General features: G+C 42.2%; 1 protein-coding gene across 2 annotated transcripts; it reads left to right on the forward strand.

Moving 5' to 3' along the window:
* The first annotated feature begins 1,901 nt into the window (after nt 1-1,901).
* Nucleotides 1,902-21,634, forward strand: TRIM36 (tripartite motif containing 36). Of its 2 annotated transcripts, none has more exons than XM_071730514.1 (10): nt 1,902-2,005; nt 3,077-3,311; nt 10,857-11,200; nt 13,846-13,992; nt 15,047-15,142; nt 16,049-16,302; nt 16,950-17,074; nt 17,588-17,881; nt 18,168-18,465; nt 21,170-21,634. In XM_071730514.1, the coding sequence occupies exons 1-10, from the start codon at nt 1,979-1,981 to the stop codon at nt 21,522-21,524; spliced, it is 2,175 nt and encodes a 724-aa protein (XP_071586615.1). In that variant the 5' UTR covers nt 1,902-1,978; the 3' UTR covers nt 21,525-21,634. The 2 variants fall into 2 exon arrangements, with proteins under 2 accessions (XP_071586615.1, XP_071586618.1); XM_071730517.1 differs by having other exon boundaries at nt 10,875-11,200.
* The last annotated feature ends 261 nt before the right edge of the window (nt 21,635-21,895 follow it).

A 21,895-nucleotide genomic window follows, 5' to 3' on the forward strand; every position in this document is an offset into this window, starting at 1 on the left:
TACCCTTTGAAGGCCTTTGAGGACTTTTTCAGTCATGTAAAATCTCAATGTGGTGGAGAAGGACATGGTAATTAAAATCCTGCTCTAAAGTACCCTGAAGACAGAGCAAACAGGCATACAAACAAGCTAATACCTTAATGATCTATTAAGGGATTGAACAAAGAATTACTCATGGGTCCTCACAGTTAACTGTAGTTGGCACCGTGGAGCCTCCAAAGACTCTGGGAGGACAGGTGGAAAGTGGTTTGTCCACACTTAGCAACACTCTGCTGGCACCTACACCTCCGGCATGAAGTACAGATTGGTTTGCCTTGCTGTGCCACCAAAGACAGAATTTCTTCATACTGCTTCAAAGGTGACAGCAGAGCCAAATGGGCTTTGTTCTGGTCTGCAGATGGTGGTTTATTTGGGCTCAAATCAGCAGCATCCATCGTCAATGTAGTGGGCTAATACAGACAAGGGCTTATCAAGAACCAAATACTTTAAGACCTTCCTGTAACATCAGGAAATTTGGGGATAGTGGTGGTGGTCGGCAGCTTGAAAATCTTTACTCAAAACATAGTTGGAAGGCTGACAATTTATGTCCTTACCAACCAGTTCTCTCCCCACCTCAGTTAAGTGACATGTTTCAGTTTGAATATACATGCTGGGCATCACTGGCATTATTGAAATAATTTCAAGCACAGTACTTGGTATTTTTATGAAGGTGGTTTCCAAAGTAAATGTGAAATAACATATTTACATGTGTTTTCTAAAAAGTTATTTGTAATACCAGACATGCAAAAACATCACCCCTGTCTTCTGTGATTTATGAGTGTAATTTTCCATTCAAGTATCACCTACAGGCCACTGAATCCCAACGTCAGTAATGGCCAAAACCGAAAAAAAAAAAAAGACATTTCAAGCCATGTTTGTTTTATTAACTTATATGATGGGTACTTCTGGGGGGAAAAAGAAGCTGTTACCCTTATGTTAGTCTTTTAAATAAGGCTAACATAGGTGAGATTTGGGGTTTATCAAACAAGACAGCATTTCATCATCCTATAGTTCAGCTTCATCTGGCTTAATTAGCCAATTTAGCCAAACCTCCACCCATTGTGTAATGTAGGAACGCTGAATGCTTTCACTGAGTTTCCTCATTCGTGTTTTTTCTCCCTTAGCCTAATACTATGTTACCCGTAGACAGCATTGCACCTGCAATGGTTGCTTCTGCAGGCCCTGCCAAAACCTGAAGCTGCTGGAGATTTACAAGTAGTTTTGTTTGTTCTGTCTGCTGGCAAAAAGGGTATTTGCTTCACCTTTTCCAATGGAAACACGCTTCAAGGGGAAGGCAGGAGGTGCAGACCAGTATTCTCCCTTCTGCACTATCCCTTCTCCCCAGCTGCCACGAAAGCCGCCCGCTGCCTGCCTGCTACACCCTGACAGTGCCCGGCTCCACATCGCTTTCCTATGCTCGCCCTGCAGAGCTGTTACTCTCCCCAAGCGCAGACACACTTCGTGTCGTCTCTCTTATCGGGCCAAGAGATTAACTGGAGAGTTTTTCGTTTTTCATCGGAAAGTAATAAATACTCCTCGCCGTCGGGACCGGCCACCCTCCCCCTACGGTAGCGAAAAAAAAAAAATAAATTTCTTTTCCGAGGCTGCCCTTTCCCGCGGGGGGGAAGCCCCTCCCTGGGACGGTGGTTGGACAGCTCCGGATGCCCGCCACCGTGCTGCCCCCCTCTCCCCGCCGCTGCCGCCGCCGCCCCCGCCGCCCCTGCCGCGCTGCCCTCTGCCGGCTGAGCCGCAGCTCCGGGCGTCACCGCCCCGCGCCGCCGGTGCCCGCTGCCGCGAACCATCGCTGTTGCGCGACGGGCGCTGGCCCCGCCCGGCGACCCGCGCTCCCGCCCGCCTCACCCCGCCCCACGGAGGGCCGCCTACCCTCCCCGCCTGGCTGGGAGCCGGGGCGGCGGAGCTGGCGGGCGGAGGAGGCGCGGGGATGGAGGGCGATCGGGTGGAGAGCCGGGTGAGCGCGGCCGTCCGGTCGGGGTTTGTCGCGCCCTCCCTACGCTGTTGCGCTTTGTGCTGCGGGAAGATGGGGGGGGGGGGGGTGCAAGTGGGGGTGGGCGCGTTTTCCTCCGCTCCCCCGGTGTCCGCCGGCAGCCTCTCCTCCTCGGCCGGCCGGGAGCTGCACTGGCGGCGGCAGCGCTGTCGGAGCGGTGGGCTGGGCGGGCGCGGAGATCTGCAAACGGGGCTGGGTGAGAGCAGGGGCTGCGATCCGGGCGCTCAGCAGTGAATCGGTCTGATCGGGTGGCGGGCTGGAGGGTGACAGCCCAGGAGGGGACGATCGGGCGTCGTGCGGCCGGTGCCTGCTGCGCTCGCCACTTGATGCTTGGCTGGGGCTCCCCTGGCCCTTGGCTTTCCCAGCAGATCCTGCGGTCCCGGAGTGCGGTGCCAGATGGCTGCGGGGTCATTAAATTACTGGAGAGCTGCATAGATCTACGGGCTGCTCTTTGTGCAGCAGATAAATATATAAATAAATAAATAATGTTCCTGAGTCGAACTGTTAGCCTATTGAAGCCAAGACACTTTCAGTTGTTAAGTGTGAATTTCATGGCAGGAAAGCCTGTTGTTTAACCAGTCTGACAATTTTTAAAATTATTTTTAATTTTTTTTTTTTTACCGTTTAACTCCCTTCTTGAAAAGCAAGAGAGACAGCTAAGTTAGATTAGATGTATGGATTCCTATTGTCGCGAAGTATGGTTGCTTTTGTTTCCCTAGGTCCTTAAGTGGAATCAAGACTACTCCCTTCCTATCCTCCCCTGCAATGCAGACATGACCTAAAGATGAACTGAGTTTGCCTAGTGGCAGTGCTCATTTCAGTTGAAATGAATGTTGTCACTGCTTTCATAAATTTTTAATTGAAATTTGTTTGCAGTGTTAACCAGAGGAGTGCCTCAAACCAACTAAAACTGTGTGCAATGGTTACAGTACTGGGCTGGGGTTTGGTGATGTACAGACATACAGCTGTACACTGAGTCTTGATGGCTCATGTTTACTGTGCTTACACTTGTTTTTCCCTCTTTTTGTCATGAAGGTTACCATTAAGGGTATTGAAAGAGAGCTCATCTGCCCAGCATGCAAAGAATTATTTACCCATCCACTGATCCTTCCTTGCCAGCACAATGTTTGTCACAAATGTGTGAAAGAAATACTTTTTGCATTTGAAGACTCTTTTGCTGATGGAGGCTCTGAATCCTCTAATCAGAGTAGCCCTCGAATTAAAATCTCTTCTTCTAGCATGGAGAGAATTGACAGGATTACTAGAACAGGTATGTATCAGATTTTTTACACTTTTTCATAATTTATGTATTACATTTGATTTGAATGGTGTCTGCACTGATAAAATGTCGTCCCAATACTCCCGAGGCTGTCAAAGACATGACTTAAAGACAGTGCAAGTCTTGTTCATTCTGTGGCAAGAACAATGGCAATATTTGTAAAAAGAATGCACTTTATTTCATGTAGAATAGATCTGTCTTTGTGGCATCCTTGTGGCATCTTTGCTCCTCTGTTTCAGTTACATCAAGATGCTGAAGTGTTCAATAGCTTCGAAATGTAGATTTCAGCAATTTGATTGCCTGTCAGTCGTACTGTTGTGGTGGTTCTCTCAGGTTTTGGACAGTCCAAATTCAGTAGTTCCAGCATCCTTCTTAGCCTCTGCAGACTTAGCAAATGTCTTACCTGTTTAATTATGCTTACAACAGATAATTTTCCAGAGATGATAGTCATTGTACGACTGCAGAACTGGAGGACAGATGACTGTGAGAAGCCTGTGCTACAGTCTTTTTCAGTGTGGTCTGCTTAAAGCTTTTAGGAGCACTTAGATGTAGGACCCCTCATGTTTTTTGTCATGTAACACTAGTAGAATTTTTTGTGATATAACATCAGTAGAATTCTTACAGAGGCCTGTGTAATCCGTGGACTATTTGATTTGCTTTTATATAGATACCTCAGAAGTACTTTGTGCATGTTATACTTCTTGAAAGAAACCTCATCTTAGCTTTTAGTCTTCCTTTTGTCATAATTACCCACTTTAAAACCACAGTGTTGTGTTCTGGAAGAGTCACCTATGAGACAAACTCTAAAGCTGTATCTAGTGTTTTATGCTACTAATGTTCATCCCTCCCAGTTTTCAAAGTTCAAATGTTTTATTTCACCTGTTTCTTATAAAGAACCCTTGAGTTGCTGGTACAGGTACTCTTTCAAATTAGCTTGCTAGGGGAATGCTGTGTTTGGTGTAGATTGGCTGCTTGAGGCTAATATGATTTGAGGGAATCCCCAAACCAAATAATCAGTTATCCTCATTACAGTCCAGTTTTCTGGACATAGGATGCACAGCTCCACTGTTTAGCTCTGTACACATACACATACACTGCAGCTGCTTTCTAAGCCCTCTCTAACTGCAGTATTATGTGAAGTCTGAATGAGGAGAGCCCACTGGTGACCACCTTCTCCCAAATCGAAGTCCATTCCTTTTTTTCCTCAGTAAGTATGATCTGGTATGTCATTTTCCGCATGGAAGGGGGTCACTGGGTTTTGTGGCATCCATCCACTTTATGATTTTACAATGTGAAACATCAAAGGCCTAGATTGGCTGCCTGGAGAGTGGTGGATGCCCTGTGGGCGAGCTGATGTGCCTGTGAAAACTCTGCCTTCTCAAGGTGTCAGTATCGGACAGGAGGGAGCAGCCTGGGGAGCAGCCCATCTACGCTGCTGTCAGGAAGGAGGTACTCAGTCCTTTCTCTCCCACCGAAAGCTGCCTTACAGCTTGCTCTCCCTTGGGTGGTTGAAGTAGTGATCTAGCATGACATGGCTAGCATGTGGTGGAGGAAGAGCTCCCTTGGGAACCTGACGTTCATTTACTACGAGGTTTGCAGAGGTCTCTTCACAGTGCTGCCATAGTTGGCTGCCATTCTTTCACAGTTTAGCATCCTTGGTGCTGTCGTTGCCCCTGCAATATGTATATGTACAAATTGTTGCAGGGGTTGTAATCTTCACATCCACAATTGTCTGCCACCATCTCAGCAAGCTGATTCAAAGTTATGTGTGGGATCTCCTCATCTGACATGCTCGTAGAGAGAGATGAATGCTTTCCTAAAGACTTCATACCTGTTGGATGAGTGACAATCTAGTGTTGAGGCTTGGAAATAATGGGCTTCCCACTCTTGCCCCCAAAGAGCATTTGGCAGATACACATCACAGGAAAATTACTATCTCAGACAGTTCAGATTTGCAAAAATGAAAATCATATGGAAATGGGAGCTTTAAAGAGTGTATTTGGATATTCAGGTTATACTGTCTTTGCTTCTAATGTTACAGGCATTATAGCTCCACTGCTGTGTAGGATGTAAGATGTGCTCTCAGATGTTTGATACCAGTAATGTTCAACCAGCTTGCAACTAAACCTTGTACAATTCTCATTTTGCATCTGAAATAGCCATACTGTGCATTGCTTTCCTCAATTTGTTTTGTAAACCTTAGGAGAATTTGTAATAAAGCAGCTCTCTAAGAGAGAAAACATACAAGAAAATATCCAAAGTGAGGCCTCACATATGTAACAAAAAATCCACTAAAATGTCTAGTAGTCCTGTGCAGGGCATTTAACTGTCAAGACATTATTGTTAGATTTGAAAATGCATATGTCACCTTCTGCCTGCTGTGTGTTTCTTCATTTACTTTTTTTCACTTGAGGAATTCCTGCTAACTTCATGAGGAACATAATCTATTTAAGATGATTTTTGGCAATTAAATGCTTGAGATGACAGAAGGAACATGTCCACATTCTGTATTTGTTGTGCACACACAGCTTGCATGTACAAAGACAACTTATCTTAATACAAAAAGGCTAGAACTGGTAGTACTCTTTATTTTTCAGTTTAAATGGAGTGTCTGTGCTTCTTAAAATCTATTCTATTGGTTTAAAAAAACCCCACTGTTATGATGTACATAAAATAATTTTATTTTTAAATTATGTTGCATATAAAATAAAAGCAAAGGATTTTTCTTATTGATAATTAATTTTCTGTAATGTTATTCTAATTACAGTGCTGATGTAATTAGAACAAAGTATGTAATGTGGTTGTGTTTGACACTTGTGCAGGACGAACGGAAAATGCATTAACTGAATGTTTGAAGTATCTCTTCCTAACACCCCAACCCCCCCTCCCCAGCTCTTCCTTCTCACTTTTGCTTAAATACTACAGTTGTTTCATGGACATTAAACATTCTTGCCTTTCAGCCGTGCGGTAGGTTAACAGCCACAAGAGAAAACAATTGATGCTTTTCATTTGAACCATTGTAAACCAGTGGTATATCTTACTTTTTAATTTCTAAGCACTTTCTGTTCATTATTTGCAGCCTCACAGAGGAGGTCTTTTGGGTGGAGAGGTAGAAATGCTTCACTTCTTGTACTGGCTAGAGCTAGTCTAGCAGTTAGATATTGAGTTAAATGTTGTTTAGCATATAGCTTTTTGTCAGTGGTCAAGTCCACAAAATGGCTTTTGCAGTGAGCAAAGGTACACCAAAGGACTTTTATAAGGAAAGCTTTTCATTCTGTTTAATGCTGACTTAAAGGTCAACTGGACTGGAATTCAGTTAAGGGTTGGATTTTAATATTTTTTTTTTTTTGTCTGTATGCATCACTGAGCATACATTGATGGTTGAAAAAACTCATATTCTCTCTTTCCTATAAAACAAAAACCTGAGTCACGCCCCTCTATCCTGCCATTTTTTAATTTTCAAGAGTTTACACGCTCACCATTCAGTAGGACTGATGTCTTGAAAGTAGCGAAGTGTAATTATTAGACTGATCTTTATAGTAGGGCCTGATTGGCTGTCACCTAAATGGAAGGCGGTACTGGCTCCTCATTGTATTTAAGCCTTCTTAATTTTAATAAAGAAGCAGATTAAAATTTATGCCATGTTAATCTAGGGTAGTTCTACATCAGGTAGCTTAGCATGACACATAAATATAGAAAAAAAATTAAATATTTTAAATTTATAAACCTGTAATGTTTGGTGTCCTTAGTGACAGCCAGGTTGAAGAATAGCCAGCATCTTTTTGGTTTAAATACATGTGATTTTCAAAACTGAGCTAGTTGGAACATCTCAGCTGCTGTGTGGGCTTGTTCACATAACTATTTACTGTATTTTTTTTCTTTAATTTTTTATTATTTTTTTAAATTTTACTGGGAGGCACATGAGCAATCCATGGTAATATATTGTCTTTCAAAAAAGACATGAGCTGAGCTAAACATAAATCTGAATTTCACAGTCAGTGGAAGACAAAGCAGCTAACTGGAAGGGGAGCTCTAAATTGCCTCACCTGAAGACTGAAGCATCATAAAATAAAGATACTGTAGAACACTGACTGCTAGAGCTCTTGGAAAGCTGTTGTTATCTGCTCTTTTTTCATAAATCACCCTTAATTTGGGGAATATTAAGGTATCTGAAAGTAACATTTTTCAGCTACTGGCATCTATCTTTTTTTTTTTGTTTGTTTGCTTGTTTGTTTCCTCTTTGTTTTTTTGTTTTTTCTTTATCCCTAAAAATCCACCCAAGAGAATTTCCTGAATTTCAGGGGATGGTAGTCCACATTTCTATTTTTTAAATAGAACTTTTTTTTAAAAAACTTTTATGAGAATCCAGTTGACTTTTAAAATCCTTATATCCTCACATTTCATTTAAATGTCTTCCATACCCATAACATTCTGGTGATGTTTACTTGGAAAACACAGTTTCATCTTTAAGATGTCTTATCCCTTTGCAAACCATCTGCTGCAAGTTGGACTTTCCAACATTCTAACATATTCTTTAAACATCTAGACATTGTCTTTAAAAAGCATACTTAAGCTTTTTCTTTGACTTGGGTTTTTGCAAGCTGTATCTGAGTATTTGTGAGTTTGGAGTTGGAACTTTAGCCTATGTTGTACTAACATTTTAGTTATTGATTGAGCCATTATTTCAAGTGGAGTGGTGTTTTAAAAACCACAATGGAAACATTATTACAGTGATTCCTAGTAATTCCTAGTAATTCACAAAATGTACGCTTGTTTATTGTTAACTAGATTGGCAAAATATCAAAGAGAGGGAGAAGCTGAGTTTCTCTGAGCTGTTCACCTAACCTGAGTACAAAATCTGTGGAGTTTAGTCTTCTATTATATTTTTTTGTTGGTGTTTCATTTTGCTGTTTTTGTTTTTTTATATATATGTAAGCAGAACTCAATTTTTTCAAACAACCCAAGACAGTAGGAAAGATAGTGCATCAGGTTCTCCATCAGTTGATCAATGCTTTCCTCTTAAAATGAAGATCTATAAATCCTATAAGCAGAAGGCAGTCTAATTCTTTCTGCATGTTGATATTCTAACACTGGCTAGGCAAAAATAGAATGTTTCTGTACTTTTAATTTTAGTGGCAGGGCACACCAGAAGGCTTAGTGGGTAAACTTCCACGGTATAAAATGGGGAAAAAACCCAATCCTAGTCTCCTAAGAGTGTTGACAGTGAAAAGGGATGAGACATCTGAAGGTGCCTTCCTTGATACTGGATTGTTTTCCATAAGCAGAATGTCACCAGTGTTTGCAGAGCATGGCTCGTGATGCCAGTCTCGTTTTGGTCCACCCTGGGCAGAATGAAAGGCCTCCATTGGGTTTCAGCTGTGTTCACCTTCCAGTTACACAAACACCCCTTCCACATTTGAGCCACTTAGGCCAGACTTCAAAAGCATGCTACTAGATGTGAATTTCAGACTCTATTTTTAAACTTGACCACTGCACCATGTTTGGTTTTTTTCATGTTACCTCGTGTTGTCATTGCTTGCTCTCTGCTGCAGTGTACAGCCTGTAGGCAGTCCCTGTATATAACACCACTGTGTCTCTGTTTTCATAGTTTTAGGAGACTGAAGTGCTCTAGATTCTGTTCTGTAGCTGTTGACTGCATGGCACTGCATGCAAAACCATCTTTTTGTTTAGGCTATTGTAGAAGTCTGTGTAGAAGATCTGTGTTCTGTGTGCAGTGCTAGCTTGGAGTGTACACTGGAAATACAGTTTGCGTTTCACTGCTGCTGCTGCTGTACATTGCATGTGTATGTTGCTCTGTATGCCAAGTTACAGGTGCTGCAGGATATGCAGTTTGGGTAATAATTCACTTCAAGTAAGTACTAAAAAAATACGCAATAAGGAAAAAAAAATCTGTTCTTCCCTTAGCCAGAGAGTTGTATACCAGTGCCCTGTGTCACCCATACTGTCCTGTAAATGTAGTCTGTTTGTTCTGCTCACAAACTACAGAAAGGCATGAGAGCAGCTGCATTTGAGACTGTCAGATTGCACTCACTTAATCATGCTTAGCTGATAGTCACGTGTACCATGGGGCACATTTCAAAGATTTTTAAAAGTAGTAAGTCCTTATGGAAGTGTTGACTTGGGGGTTTTTTGAGACTGGAAAGGGCACGATAGGAAGGGAGGTTTTGGTTTGTTGGGAGATGAAGCTGCAGGAGAGTAGCACAGGGCACGTGTCTTTCAGAGAGCATCAAAGAACACTTTAAAAAGAAGTGAAACATCAACATTTCTGATAGGAAGATGGTGTGTAAATACAGATGAGAAAAAATTTTTGAAGAGGAACCCATTACAGTAATAAGAATTCAGTTTTAAGTTGTTATTGCAAATTCCATTTGCAAATTTGTTAGTTATATCTACAGGCAGTCTCCCCAAATGGATCTTAAAACTATACTCCAGATACAGAGGATATGTTTTTTGTTTCTTTCTATGGGAAAGCTGAAAGGATACCTATTAAGCTTAAACACTGGCTTAACTTGCTTCAGAAATGCATAAAGGACTGTTTTTAGATAGCTGTGCCCTTCATGAGTGAGATGTGGGGGTGCCCTCCCTGTTTGATATTTTCAAGAGCATTACCCTGTAAATAGCTGTGGGGCCTATGTGAGCTGTCCCCTTGAACAGGCTCCTTCAGCTGACAGCTTTTCTGGAGCCTTCGGTCACTCTATTTTTGAGATGGAAAATTTGTGCAGAGCTGTTTGGTAGGAGTGCAGCTTCTCAGGTGTCCTCTTTTGAAGTGAAAAGAGTTACCTGTGCCCGTGTAACAGTGCTGGTCTGTTGTACCCTGATTCACAGTAGATGAGCCTCTCAGACATAACCATCTCAGCATCCCCTTTGGTGTACAGGGCTTACTTAGCAGCCCTCATTTGTCAACACCATTAAGCAAAGGCTAAGTCAGCCTCTGTATATTTAGACTAAATGATTTGGCTGAGATTTAATCTGGAAATGTGTAGTTCTCTTGTTTTTCTCTATGTTGGTTTATGATCCCTCTTGGGATGAGCCAAATAAGTTTGACTCAGGCACAGCAAATTTCAGGGAATTTGAACTTGGTTATCTTCATCTGGCAATAACTACTCTACGTCTGGGAATAAGCATCTTCAATATATTTTGAAGCTGTTGATCTCTATCTGGGCAAGCAGTTAGCCTGAACCCATCTGGTTTCTGGAAGGTTTTGTGTTGGGTGTTTCGGAAGGCTGAAGCTTGAGTGCATCTAAAACTAGATGAAGTATCAGTAGGTTTAGAACAGCTAAATTCGTCTTAATATAGGATTGAATTTTAGAGTGGTAGTTTGTAATGTCCCCTGGACTCAGACATTACACTACCTTGTCATGGCAAATATATTTTCTTTGGCTTGGCAGACTGCTTATGAATTGGTATTGTACTGGTCTGTATGATGTGCTATCATAGTTTGGAATTCATTCATAAATTGCTGTGCTTCTACCTTTAAAATCTAAACATCTTCTGCTTATGCTCCTCCTAAATCAGGATTTGGTGTCTACACAGGCAGAAAACGCAATTCACTGACTCCTAGATCAAGTCTGTTCCCTTGTCCGGCTTGCCAGCGGGATATTGATCTTGGAGAACGTGGCATGAATGGCTTATTTCGCAACTTTACTTTGGAAACCATTGTGGAAAGATACAGACAGGCAGCCAGGGCAGCCATTGCCATTATGTGTGATTTCTGCAAACCTCCACCTCAAGAGTCCACAAAGAGCTGCATGGATTGCAGTGCAAGCTATTGCAATGAATGTTTCAAAATACACCATCCTTGGGGCACTGTGAAAGCCCAGCATGAGTATGTAGGACCAACCACTAACTTCAGACCCAAGGTAAGTATACTGTATCTTACAGAAGTTTGATTGCAGCATTCACATATAGGTTCAGACATACCTGTGCAATGATAGTTGCTTTTTAGGACCATTATTGCTTTATCAACTTTTGCTGTTATTTATTGAGTGAACCAAAAGCTTGTTTTCTTGTTGATGCTGAAGGGTTCATTACTGAGGACATTGAGAACATGTGAAGAAGACCCTAAAAAAAAGGATTTTTTACTTTAGGAAGTAGATTGTGTTATTTGTGATTTTGGTAATCTTTTTTTGGATAAGACTTTATGATCTTGAACATCTGGAATGGCAGTGCATTTTTCCAAAAGCTGGGTCAAGGACGATGCCAGTGTGCTGTAAACTTAAAAATCTCAACACAATTGGTCTGCTCCCAACTCCTTTCTTTTGGGTATTTTGTGACTTACCTTGATTGATGGCAAAACATGTTTCTCTCCTCCCTCAAATGTAGCAGAAGCAAAAGCTAGAGTTCAGTTGGTACTACACAGTGCTTAAAAATGCTGTCTTTGTGAAATGTCCCTTTATTAGATAAAAAAGTGAGGTAAAAGTTTGCCTGTTGTCTTCCAGCTCTTGATCTAAAATGCTGAACATCTTCTTATAAACTTTGCTTCTATGGTATCTAAACCTTCACTGCTGCAATGTTGCTACTTAAAAATGCCAAAGTCATCTTGTGATGTTGTGTACTCTGAAAGGTAGCCTGTACACTGCATGCAGACTGCATTTGGGTGTAGAAGTCAGTGCAGTTCTGCTAAAGCAGAACAAAAAGGGGAGAAGTAGTTTAGATCATTGTCGGGAAGAGTGCTGTGGAGAGTGCAGCACACCAATATGATGAACACACAGAGAACACCAGAAAAGTATAATATTTTCAAATCAACTGTTGCTACATCTACTTTGTAGAAAAAACTTCCCATCAATGGCAAACCAATCTTTACTCTGCTTTTAGAAAGACTTTTTGAGCATTGTTTGAGGTTAATGTAAAGAAGGAAGAGCGCATTTCTCATTGCACTGCATTGTTAAGACCTGAGGTAAATGCACAGAGTATTTACTGGTCTCCTAAACAATGTTCTCAGTCATCACTTCAATTTACAACCAGACTGAAGAGCACTTTGTAACGTGTGTAGTGGGGATGGGAGAAGTACATACTGGGCTGATTGTTCCTGACTTTTTAGAGAACTAGACAAGGTAATCTGCTGACCTCTTCTGTCTCTAGCTTGCAGGCTGGAATTCTTGCTTATATGAGAGAATGAATACAAATACATGGTTTCTGTGTGACTGTGCACTGCTGTGGAAAAATTGCTTCCATAGACTAGCAGGACTGCAGGTTTTGGAGATGTCTTGAAAGTTTGTTGGTTTGGGTTTTTTTTTGTTTGGTTTTTTTTTTTTTTTTTTTTTTCCCTTCTTTTTTTTTTTTTTTTTTTTGCCCTGCCCTCAAATCTAACAGGCAATGTTAACAGGATAATTTATCACATGTTCTGCTTAATGGTCATGTAGCAAGGCACTAGGTGAGATTGGTGTATTTGGGCTTTGTATCATAGCCTAAGATGACATTTGGGGCTTGAGAGTTGGTTTCAGAGATGTTCTGCAGTTTTAGCTTTGTGTGTCCCTATTTATGGTAATCACAATTTGCTATTTTTGTGCCCTTTCCTGTTCTTTTTTTCTGTGTGTGTGTGTGTCTGTATATATATATATGTATATATATAGAAGGTGATACTTCCAAAGGTTTGCTGTAAACACTGCTGTCTTGTTCTTGACATGAAGCTGAAAAGCTTTCTCAGGAGGTCTTCTTTAGTAACATGGAGTAGACAGACTAAAATGTTGTCTTTCAGTGCTCTGGAATGAGGGAAATCATTTATTTATGCATGTATTTATGTATTTATTTTATTTATGTATTTTTAAACACCTTCCCTTCCCCCACTTCAAGATGGTTGCTTGAGCCCAGAGTTGACCAGCACCTTCTTTTTCTCTTCAGGCAGTTATTTCAACATGTTCAGTTTTTGAAAGATGATTTTTTGTGAACACCAGCTTTTTAAGCTGATGCTAGAATTAGTGCTCACTATGAAAAACTTAAAATTGGAGTCAGACAGAAAAACTGAAATAAGCCTTTTGTCTTAAGAGGACAGTGACTGGTGGTGGAGGCTGCATTTTCTCTGTTGCTTAAAGAGCAGTGGCTTTGAGGCTGATCAGAGGCTAGCTTAGACTTAAGTCATTACACTATTATGTCAACTTTTGTGTTAAGAAACAGTTCATACCCACCTCAAGGGCTGCCTACGTGGACACATAAATTTGATAGTGTGTGTGTTACATACTGCATTTAGAACTCTTAATAGAGGTTTATGGAGCTGGATGCATGCAGACATCTTCAGGTATTAGCGAAATGGTGATTGCAGTATGGAGGCTGCATGTTGTATATACAGACATTACACTGTAAGCCTTGTGAAACTGTGTGTGTTCATCTGCTGGCTTTTACTGGTATGGAAAAATACAACAAGTGGATGTTAAACTGAATATAAAAAATCAATTGATGAAATAAGTGCTGTGAGATGACTGGGTGTTTTGATGATTTGTTGAGCACCTCATTTTTTGGACGTAATCTGCATTCTCTCTGCTCCTTTTTTTTTTTTTTTTTTTTCCAGATTTTGATGTGTCCTGAACATGAAATGGAGAGGGTAAACATGTACTGTGAAATCTGCAGAAGGCCTGTTTGTCATCTTTGTAAACTAAGTGGATGTCATGCAAACCATAGAGTGACAACCATGAGCACTGCCTACAAAACCCTTAAGGTAAAAATAAATATTGCTGGGCTGGCCTTAAGAGGGGTAAGAGAACTGAGCTGCTGGTGTAAGGGCAGACGCCCTCTGGCAGGAGGCCAGGATGTGTGTGTGGAAGACACTGAAGGAGGCAGGGCTGTTGTGCAGCATCTGTTAATGTATATATTAATGTGACATGGTGCACAGCTGAGAATCTAAACTGTGTTTTCTCTGAGGCTTGAAATATAACCGTTTATAAGTGTTTCCACCTTGTATTAGCCAACTGTACAGCAGTACTGACCAATGCAGAAGCTTTAGGCATGTAACGCTTGGCAATCTGTCTTTTACTCTGGATAAGTGTAAGTGTCCTGTGTGATAAGGTAGGTGTCCTGTGGCTTGGGGTAGCTCATGCTTTAGAACTATCTGTTGAGACCTTTTATGTTTCTGAAGTAGTATAGCTGTTGATTCCCTAACCACAGTACAACAGGGAAGTCTTTCAAACATTTCTTTGTTATTAAAGAACGATTGCTTCTTCCTTCTCTTCTTCCTTTCCTTCCTCTCGCTTACAGGGAAAAATAAAATAAAAAAAAGACCAGACCAACCTCCCTGGTGCTCTTTGGCCTCCTTGCCTGTTTGCAAGGCTTTTCCTATATAGCTGTTGACTCTTGCAACTAAGGAAGTGCAGACATGCTTTGAACCACCAGTTTTTCTAGCAAATCTTACTACAAATGAGTTAATGACCAATAAGGCATCTCTGTAAGTGTCAGTAACCTCCTCAAGCCTCATGTTCCTAGCCTAAAAGTGGGTAAGTCCTGTGGCTGGGGAAGAATGAGCTAGCTGAGCCTGTTACCTCTTGTACCTAGAAGCTGTGCCCCCAGTCCTGCTGAGAGCAGTGGCGTGGGGTCCCCGTGCAGTCACTGCACGTCACCAAAGCAATTCTGTGTGGGGCTGCTGTTCCTGACTGGTGGCAGGCACTTGTCCTTGTACCTGGATCAACTGAGTGGTAGCTGCTGGATCACCTGCCTGTGCTCGTTGTTGGGTTGGGTGGATACCCCTCTTCTGCCAGCCTGCTGTTTTATTTTAACAGGAGAAGCTTTCAAAAGACATTGCGTACCTCATCAGCAAGGAAAGCCAGGTGAAAGGTCACATCACACAGCTGGGTCTGCTGCTGAAAGAAACAGAGGTAACAGGGACTTGCGGGTCATCTTGGGAGAGTCCCACGGCAGGGACTGCGCTTGTTTTCAGTGGAGCATTTCAAAGCGTTTTGGGTTTTTTTCCGTCTGGCAGTAACACAGTTTCTGTACAATTTGTGTTTGTGTTAGTCCTGAATCACACACACTAAGCCCTAGACCTGACAATGTGGGAAATTTGGGCAACATACAGAGTGAAGTTAAGTTTTGGGTACTGCTGTAAATTTAATAGAAACAAAGCATATTTGATACTTTAACAAAAGAGAGGTGGGTTAGACTTACAGCTTTAGTGTATTGATGGTACTGCACTGTTTACACTGTCTGTTTACCTTGTGGTTGTTGCAGCAGAGTCAGAATTAAGGGCAAAATCTCCCTGAAGAGGGTTCAGAACTGGAGGCATGCTCACATACAAGCTGAAAAATGCAATGACAGAAGCTGCAGGAGCTCCTGTCCCTGCGCATATCTTGATATGGTCTCCTGAGTTTGTAGTTCCTTTTATCCAGAGTGCTAATCAGATATAACACTGTCGTTCTGAGAGCATGAGAGAAATTGGGCTGGAGCCCTAGTTCCAGGTGATGGGACAGGTTGGAAAAGCACCTACCTCTTGGCCTTGCAGACATCAGTCTGACCTGCTTTTATGGTGCTTTTTTATGAACTGTACTCTGGGGTGTAATCAGAGGAGTAACTTCCTGCTCTTTGTTCTGTGTGTTAAGATACTAGCTTGGGTGCAGTGCTGATCTCATTTTGCAGTGCTGAAGAGCTCTAAAATCAAAAGTCATTAGCCTTCTCTGTCAAGCAGATGACTAATTCACTATTATCTTCAACAACCTTAACCATGTTTATGTACAAAAGTCACAGTGCTGTGGAATCTATCTAAAATATCTTTTGTTCCTTCTTAGTGTAACAGTGAAAGAGCTAAAGAAGCAGCATTGCACAGTTTTGAGAAATTATCTCATGTCCTGGAAGAGAAGAAATCTGCAGCTCTTAGGGCTATTGAAGTTTCTAAGAATTTAAGGCTGGAAAAATTGCAAACACAAGCAGAAGAATATCAGGGGCTCCTGGAAAATAATGGCCTTGTAGGATATGCACAAGAAGTGCTTAAGGAAACCGATCCCTCCTGTTTTGTTCAAACAGCAAAACAACTTCATGTCAGGTATCTTCTGAATATTGTGAATATTACGTTCTGTTTGAGGTACAGCTCTTGTTCCAGGATGTCTGGTCAGTCATATTCTTTTGACACTTGCTGGCAAAGTACTGAATGCAGTACTTTCTATTGCAGAGTCTCACTGGTGGTCCTGGTACCATTCAGTAGAAATTACTCTGCCACAGTGTGCCTTGAAACAGGAGGGAGGGGGCTGTGTCCTGGGACAGTGCCCAGCCTTGTTCAGTGGGACTGCAGTGGAAGGGTAGCCCATTCAGCTCACTGACAGATTCCTTTGCTCAGAGGTTGTATCAGGAATTTGCAAGTTAATCTTATAGGCCTCTTCTGGTTTTGATCTTAATAGTTGTTCTCAATTAGTGCTTCACACCTACTTTATTTCTTTGAACATAATGCTCCAAATTGTTAAAATGCTCTGACAACTGAAGGATTACCAGGTATTTGTCCTTACACTGGTGTATAAAAGGACTTTATATTTTGCATTTAAATTCTTTCTAGAGAGAGAAATTATTGGGAGACATCAGTAAGTAGATGAAAATGGAGGGTTTTTTTTAAAAGAAAAAGCATTTTTACTTTAAGGAATGCATGTATGTGAATTACTCCTTCTCTCTTCTGCCACCCTTCTGCTTCTGTGTTTTCAGAATCCAAAAAGCTACAGAATCACTGAAGAGCTTCAGGCCAGCAGCTGAAACTACCTTTGAAGACTTTGTGGTCGACATAGCCAAACAAGAAGAAGCTCTTGGTGACCTGTCCTTTCATTCCAATGGTAAATTGTGAGCTTCAAAGGCTTTTCTGGAAAGAGGCAAAACTTAGTCAGGGCTTCAGTTGCAGAACTCAGTCTCATGAATTGCATTTTCCCTTCCCCCATGATCCACAAGGTATTACCTGGCAGCAATCCTACCTTTGGTTTTGGTAAAGAAGCTAAGATGCCATTGCATTCAGTACCAGTTCACATTGGCTTCCAAAATACTGTAGTTAATACTAGGCCTTCCTAGAAGCCCTTTTTTTTTTTTTTTTTTCCCAGAAAGGTGTTGTTTTTTCTTTATCTGCCAAAAAGCCCCCCCAGATTATAATGTTCAAAATAAAGACAGAGAGTAGGAAATTTATTTAAGTGCATGAATAGAACCATCCTCATCTGCACTCTGTACCTGTCTACCTGAGTGGGTAAGATTGCTCCCTCCCCCAGACACTGTGCTCCACCCACTTGACAAAAGTATGGTTAATTCTAAAACAATGTGTATCTGAATAAGAGGGGGTTTTTTTCTCTCTGACATTCCAGGTCTAGAAATACCAGAAATCGATGAAGGGCAGAGCAGAATGTACAACAAAGCTCTTATAAGTTGGGAATCCCCTGGGAAGACCGAATCAGCTGATATCTATGTTCTTGAGTATCGAAAGCTTCATAGAGAAGATGAGAGTGCAGTGTGGCAGGAGATTGAAGTTTGCAGCAAGAGCAAAGTCATATCTGATCTTGATGAAGACAGCAGCTACGCCTTTAGAGTACGAGGATATAAAGGATCCATCTGTAGCCCTTGCAGCCGAGAAGTTATTTTGCGTACACCTCCAGCTCCAGGTATTGGTTATTATGTCTACAAGGTGCTAAATCTGTGTCTGCTGGTGTTAAGAGCTGTAGGTGGTTGCCAGTAGCTCCTAGATTTCTACTGGTTGCATAAATGTTCAGAAGGACTGTTAACAAACAGGTTAATTAAGTAGCATACTGAGCCTATGTTACCTTGCATGGTGTTCCTGATAGCCTTTAAAAGCAAGAAATTCCAATGCCAGCGTAACGTAAATGTAGTTTGTAAGCACAGAAGGCCAAATATTTAACTAAGGAAATTTTGCGGGAATCTGTTTTTCAGTTTTCAGTTTCCTTTTTGATGACAAATGTGGGTACAACAGTGACCATCTCCTGCTGAACCCAAGAAGAACTTCTGTGGAAAGTAGGGCTGGGTTTCCTCTACTGCTGGGATCTGAGCGCATGCAGAGTGGATGCTACACAACCCTGGATTACATCATTGGTGACACTGGGATTGCCAAAGGGAAGCACTTCTGGGCTTTCCATGTGGAAGCCTATTCATACCTGGTGAAAGTGGGAGTTGTTTCTAGCAACAAGATACAGAAATTGTTCCACAATACCCATGACAGGACAAGCCCCAGGTAAATTGCAGATTTTTGCTTAATAATATATTTTATACGTGGAAATGTCTTTTTAAAAAATAAGTTAAGTGTGAGTATGGTCTCAAATAGGAAACGAGAACATAACCAGTGGAAAGTGGCTTAAAGGATATAAGGGGTTTGTCCTGTTCTTCCCTTACTATTATCAGAAAGATGTTCTTCTTATCCCAAGTTCTATTTTCTTTCTTTTTGGGAAAGAAACTGGGTTCCCATACATGTCAAGAAATGTCATTTAAAGCAAGAAGGTAAAAAAAAGTCATTGGTGGCAAGACTGAAGCAGTGCTTAATCATCAGTAGTAAGACTGCCTTAATTGCCTTGTGATATCGTTTGGCAGCCGTTCAGAGATACAGTGTTCACTGTGCTTATCTATGTATCTTTGCTGTTAATTGTGTCACTGTGGACTCCAGGTCTGGCTACACATTTGTGTATGGTATTGGAGTGCTGCTGAGCACAAGCCAAAGTTCAGTGTATGAACCAGCAGAAAGAGTTCCAGCTCTCAAATTACACTTGTAGGAAGTCTGGATGTGTATGGGAACTGCAGTCTGGAGGCTGTCTCCTGGGGACTCAACTTCTGCAAGGTTCTAACATATGTATTGGCTTTCTTCTGTATAGCATACTGAAAGTGTAAAAATACCAGTGTCTTGAGCTGCTTAAAGTCAGATGGAGACTTTTTGCAATGTGAGAAATTGGATCCTGCTTTCTCCTTATCCACACAAATATCTGGAATACTTTAAGTGACACACATCCAGCCTATTGCCAAACACCCTAAAAACACAATCTTAGCTAGGGACTGTCTGCACATAAGTATGTGTGCTTCTCTGGTCTGTCTTCATCTGGGGACAGAATTAGGGCAAAAAGCGTGTAGACTGTAAAAATCTGCCTACAAACTTTCCCCATTAACCAGGTGCCTCCAGGCAGAGCAGTCAAAAAAACCAAAACCAGAACAAACAAAAAACCCCAGCAACCTAAAACCCCAAGAAATACAAACAAACTTAAAACACTGCTTTTTATGTTGTGAATTTTAAAGACAATGCAAGTCAGCAGTGGCATGGAAAACTCAAAAGACAGCAGTAATGTTGCATTTATAAAGGGGTTTTCTTTGAACCCCTTTACTCTTGTTAGACCCCACTTGAAGTACTGTGTCCAGTTCTGGGGTCCTCTCCATAAGGAGGACATGGAGCTGTTTAAGCATGTCCACCCAAGGGCCATGAAAATGATCAGAGGGTTGGAACACCTCTCCTGTGAAGACAGGCTGAGAGAGTTGAAGTTTTTCAGCATGGAGAAGAGAAGGGTTTGGGAGACTAACTTAAAGTTACCTGAAGGGGCATGTAGTGAGAGGATATGGGGCAGTGGCTTTAAACTAGAACTAGAAGAGGGTAGATTTAGGTTAGACATTAGGAAGAAATTCTTTAGTGTGAGGTTGATGCGACACTGGCACAGATTGACCAGGGAAACTGGGGCTGTTCCCTCCCTGGAATTGTTCAAGGCCAGACTGGATGGGGGCTTTGAGCAACCTGGTCTAGTGGGAGGAGTCCCTGCCCATGCAGGGAGGTTGGCACTAGAAAAGACTTGGGGGTACTATTGTGTGGGAAGCTCAACATGGGCCATCAGCATACCCCTGCAGCCCAAAAAGCCAACTGTATCGTGGGATGCATCAAGAGAAGTGTGGCCAGCAGGTTGAGGGAGGTGTTTCTCCCTGTCTCCTCCACTCTCGTGAGACCCCACCTGGAGTACTGCATCCAGTTCTGGAGGCCCTTTTACAGGAGGGACATGGATGTGCTGGAGTGTGTCCAGAGAAGAACCACGAGGGTTATCAGAGGGCTGGAGCACCTGTCCTGTGAGGACAGACTGAGAGAGTTGAGGTTATTCAGTCTGGAGAAGACTCTGAGGAGACCTTATTGTAGCCTTCCAGTATCTGAAGTGGGCTACAAGAAAGCTGCTGAGGGAATTTTTAGGATCTCAGATGGTGATAGGACTAGGGGGATGGACTGAAACCAGAGTTAGGTAGATTCAGATTAGACATTATGAAAATGTTCTTTGTCATGAGGGTGGTGAGACACTGGCACAGGTTGACCAGAGAGGTGGGGGAGACCCATCCCTCAAAGTTTTTAAGGCCAGGCTGAGTGAAGCTCTGAGCAACCTGATCTGCTGGGAGGTGTCCCTGCCCATGGCAGGGGGCTGGACCTGGATGATCTTACAGGTCCCTTGCAAACCTGACAGTTCTATGAATCTGTAATCTCTAAGGTCACTTGCAACCCAAGCCATTCCATGATTCTCTGCGTATGTTTAAACATATCTTTGTAGTGCTAGGTATAACAGCTGTACTTGATCTTAAAGGTCTTTTTTAACTAGAACTACTCTGTGACTTTATGAATTCACTAAATTACTCTTGTAGGTTCATTCATGATTGCCTAGCATGAGGACATTTAGTTACATCCACTCCTCAGTAATGCCTTCTGCTGCCTTTACCAAATCAGTATTTAGCTGTTAGTAATTGTTTGAAGTGTCAGAAGTGAGTTCTCCACGTACTAAATGCTTCATTCCTCCTGGCTTAGGTTTATTTTCATCTCACAAGGTTTCATGGGTGATTGTGTGGTATTACCTATCTATCTTACAAAAGGTTCACATCACTAGTCCCACTTCAGAAATTGACCAAAGAAAATGACTGGATTTTTTTTGTTCTAGGTATGACCAAGACAGTGGTCATGACAGCGGGAGTGAAGATGCCTTCTTTGATTCAACACAGCCTTTCACACTAGTCACATTAGGCATGAAGAAGTTCTTTATCCCCACAACACCTGCTGCCCCCAAGGATCCAGAAAGTAGAATCCTTCCCCTGCCATCATGCTTGGGCATCTGCCTTGACTGTGACAAAGGCAAGGTGGGGTTTTATGATGCAGGCCCTATGAAATGCCTGTATGAGTGTGAGGTGGACTGCTCTGGCATAATGTACCCAGCATTTGCCTTAATGGGTGGTGCAGCAGTTCATCTTCAGGAAGCCATCACAGCAAAATATGAGGAATACCATGAAGACATCTAGTCCATCAATCTCTTCCCATTGCTGTTCCAAGATGGAGAATGAGAGCAGAAGAATTCTGCCTTAGTTTTCAATCCTGTTTATTCACATTCTGTGTAATCATTGCTCTTATGCTGGGCTGTAGGCAGCAGGTGCCAGGACGGTGCTCGCCCCGCCTGTGCCCAGCTGGGACTGGTCCAGGTGCGCATGCCCGATTTCGGCAGGGTGTGGTTCCAGCAGGTCCCAGAGCCAGGCGGATCGAAGTTAGTTCTCTGATACTAACCCGAACCAGCACTAGCTCGACTGACTCTGTTCGCGAACCGAGCTCGCGCCCACGGCGAGATTCGTCCCACGCAACATCTGGTGGAGAATGTGGGCATGCGCACCTGGGCCAG

This window comes from Heliangelus exortis, chromosome Z (genome assembly GCF_036169615.1).
Source record: "Heliangelus exortis chromosome Z, bHelExo1.hap1, whole genome shotgun sequence".
In the NCBI taxonomy this organism is placed as follows: Eukaryota; Metazoa; Chordata; class Aves; order Apodiformes; family Trochilidae; genus Heliangelus; species Heliangelus exortis.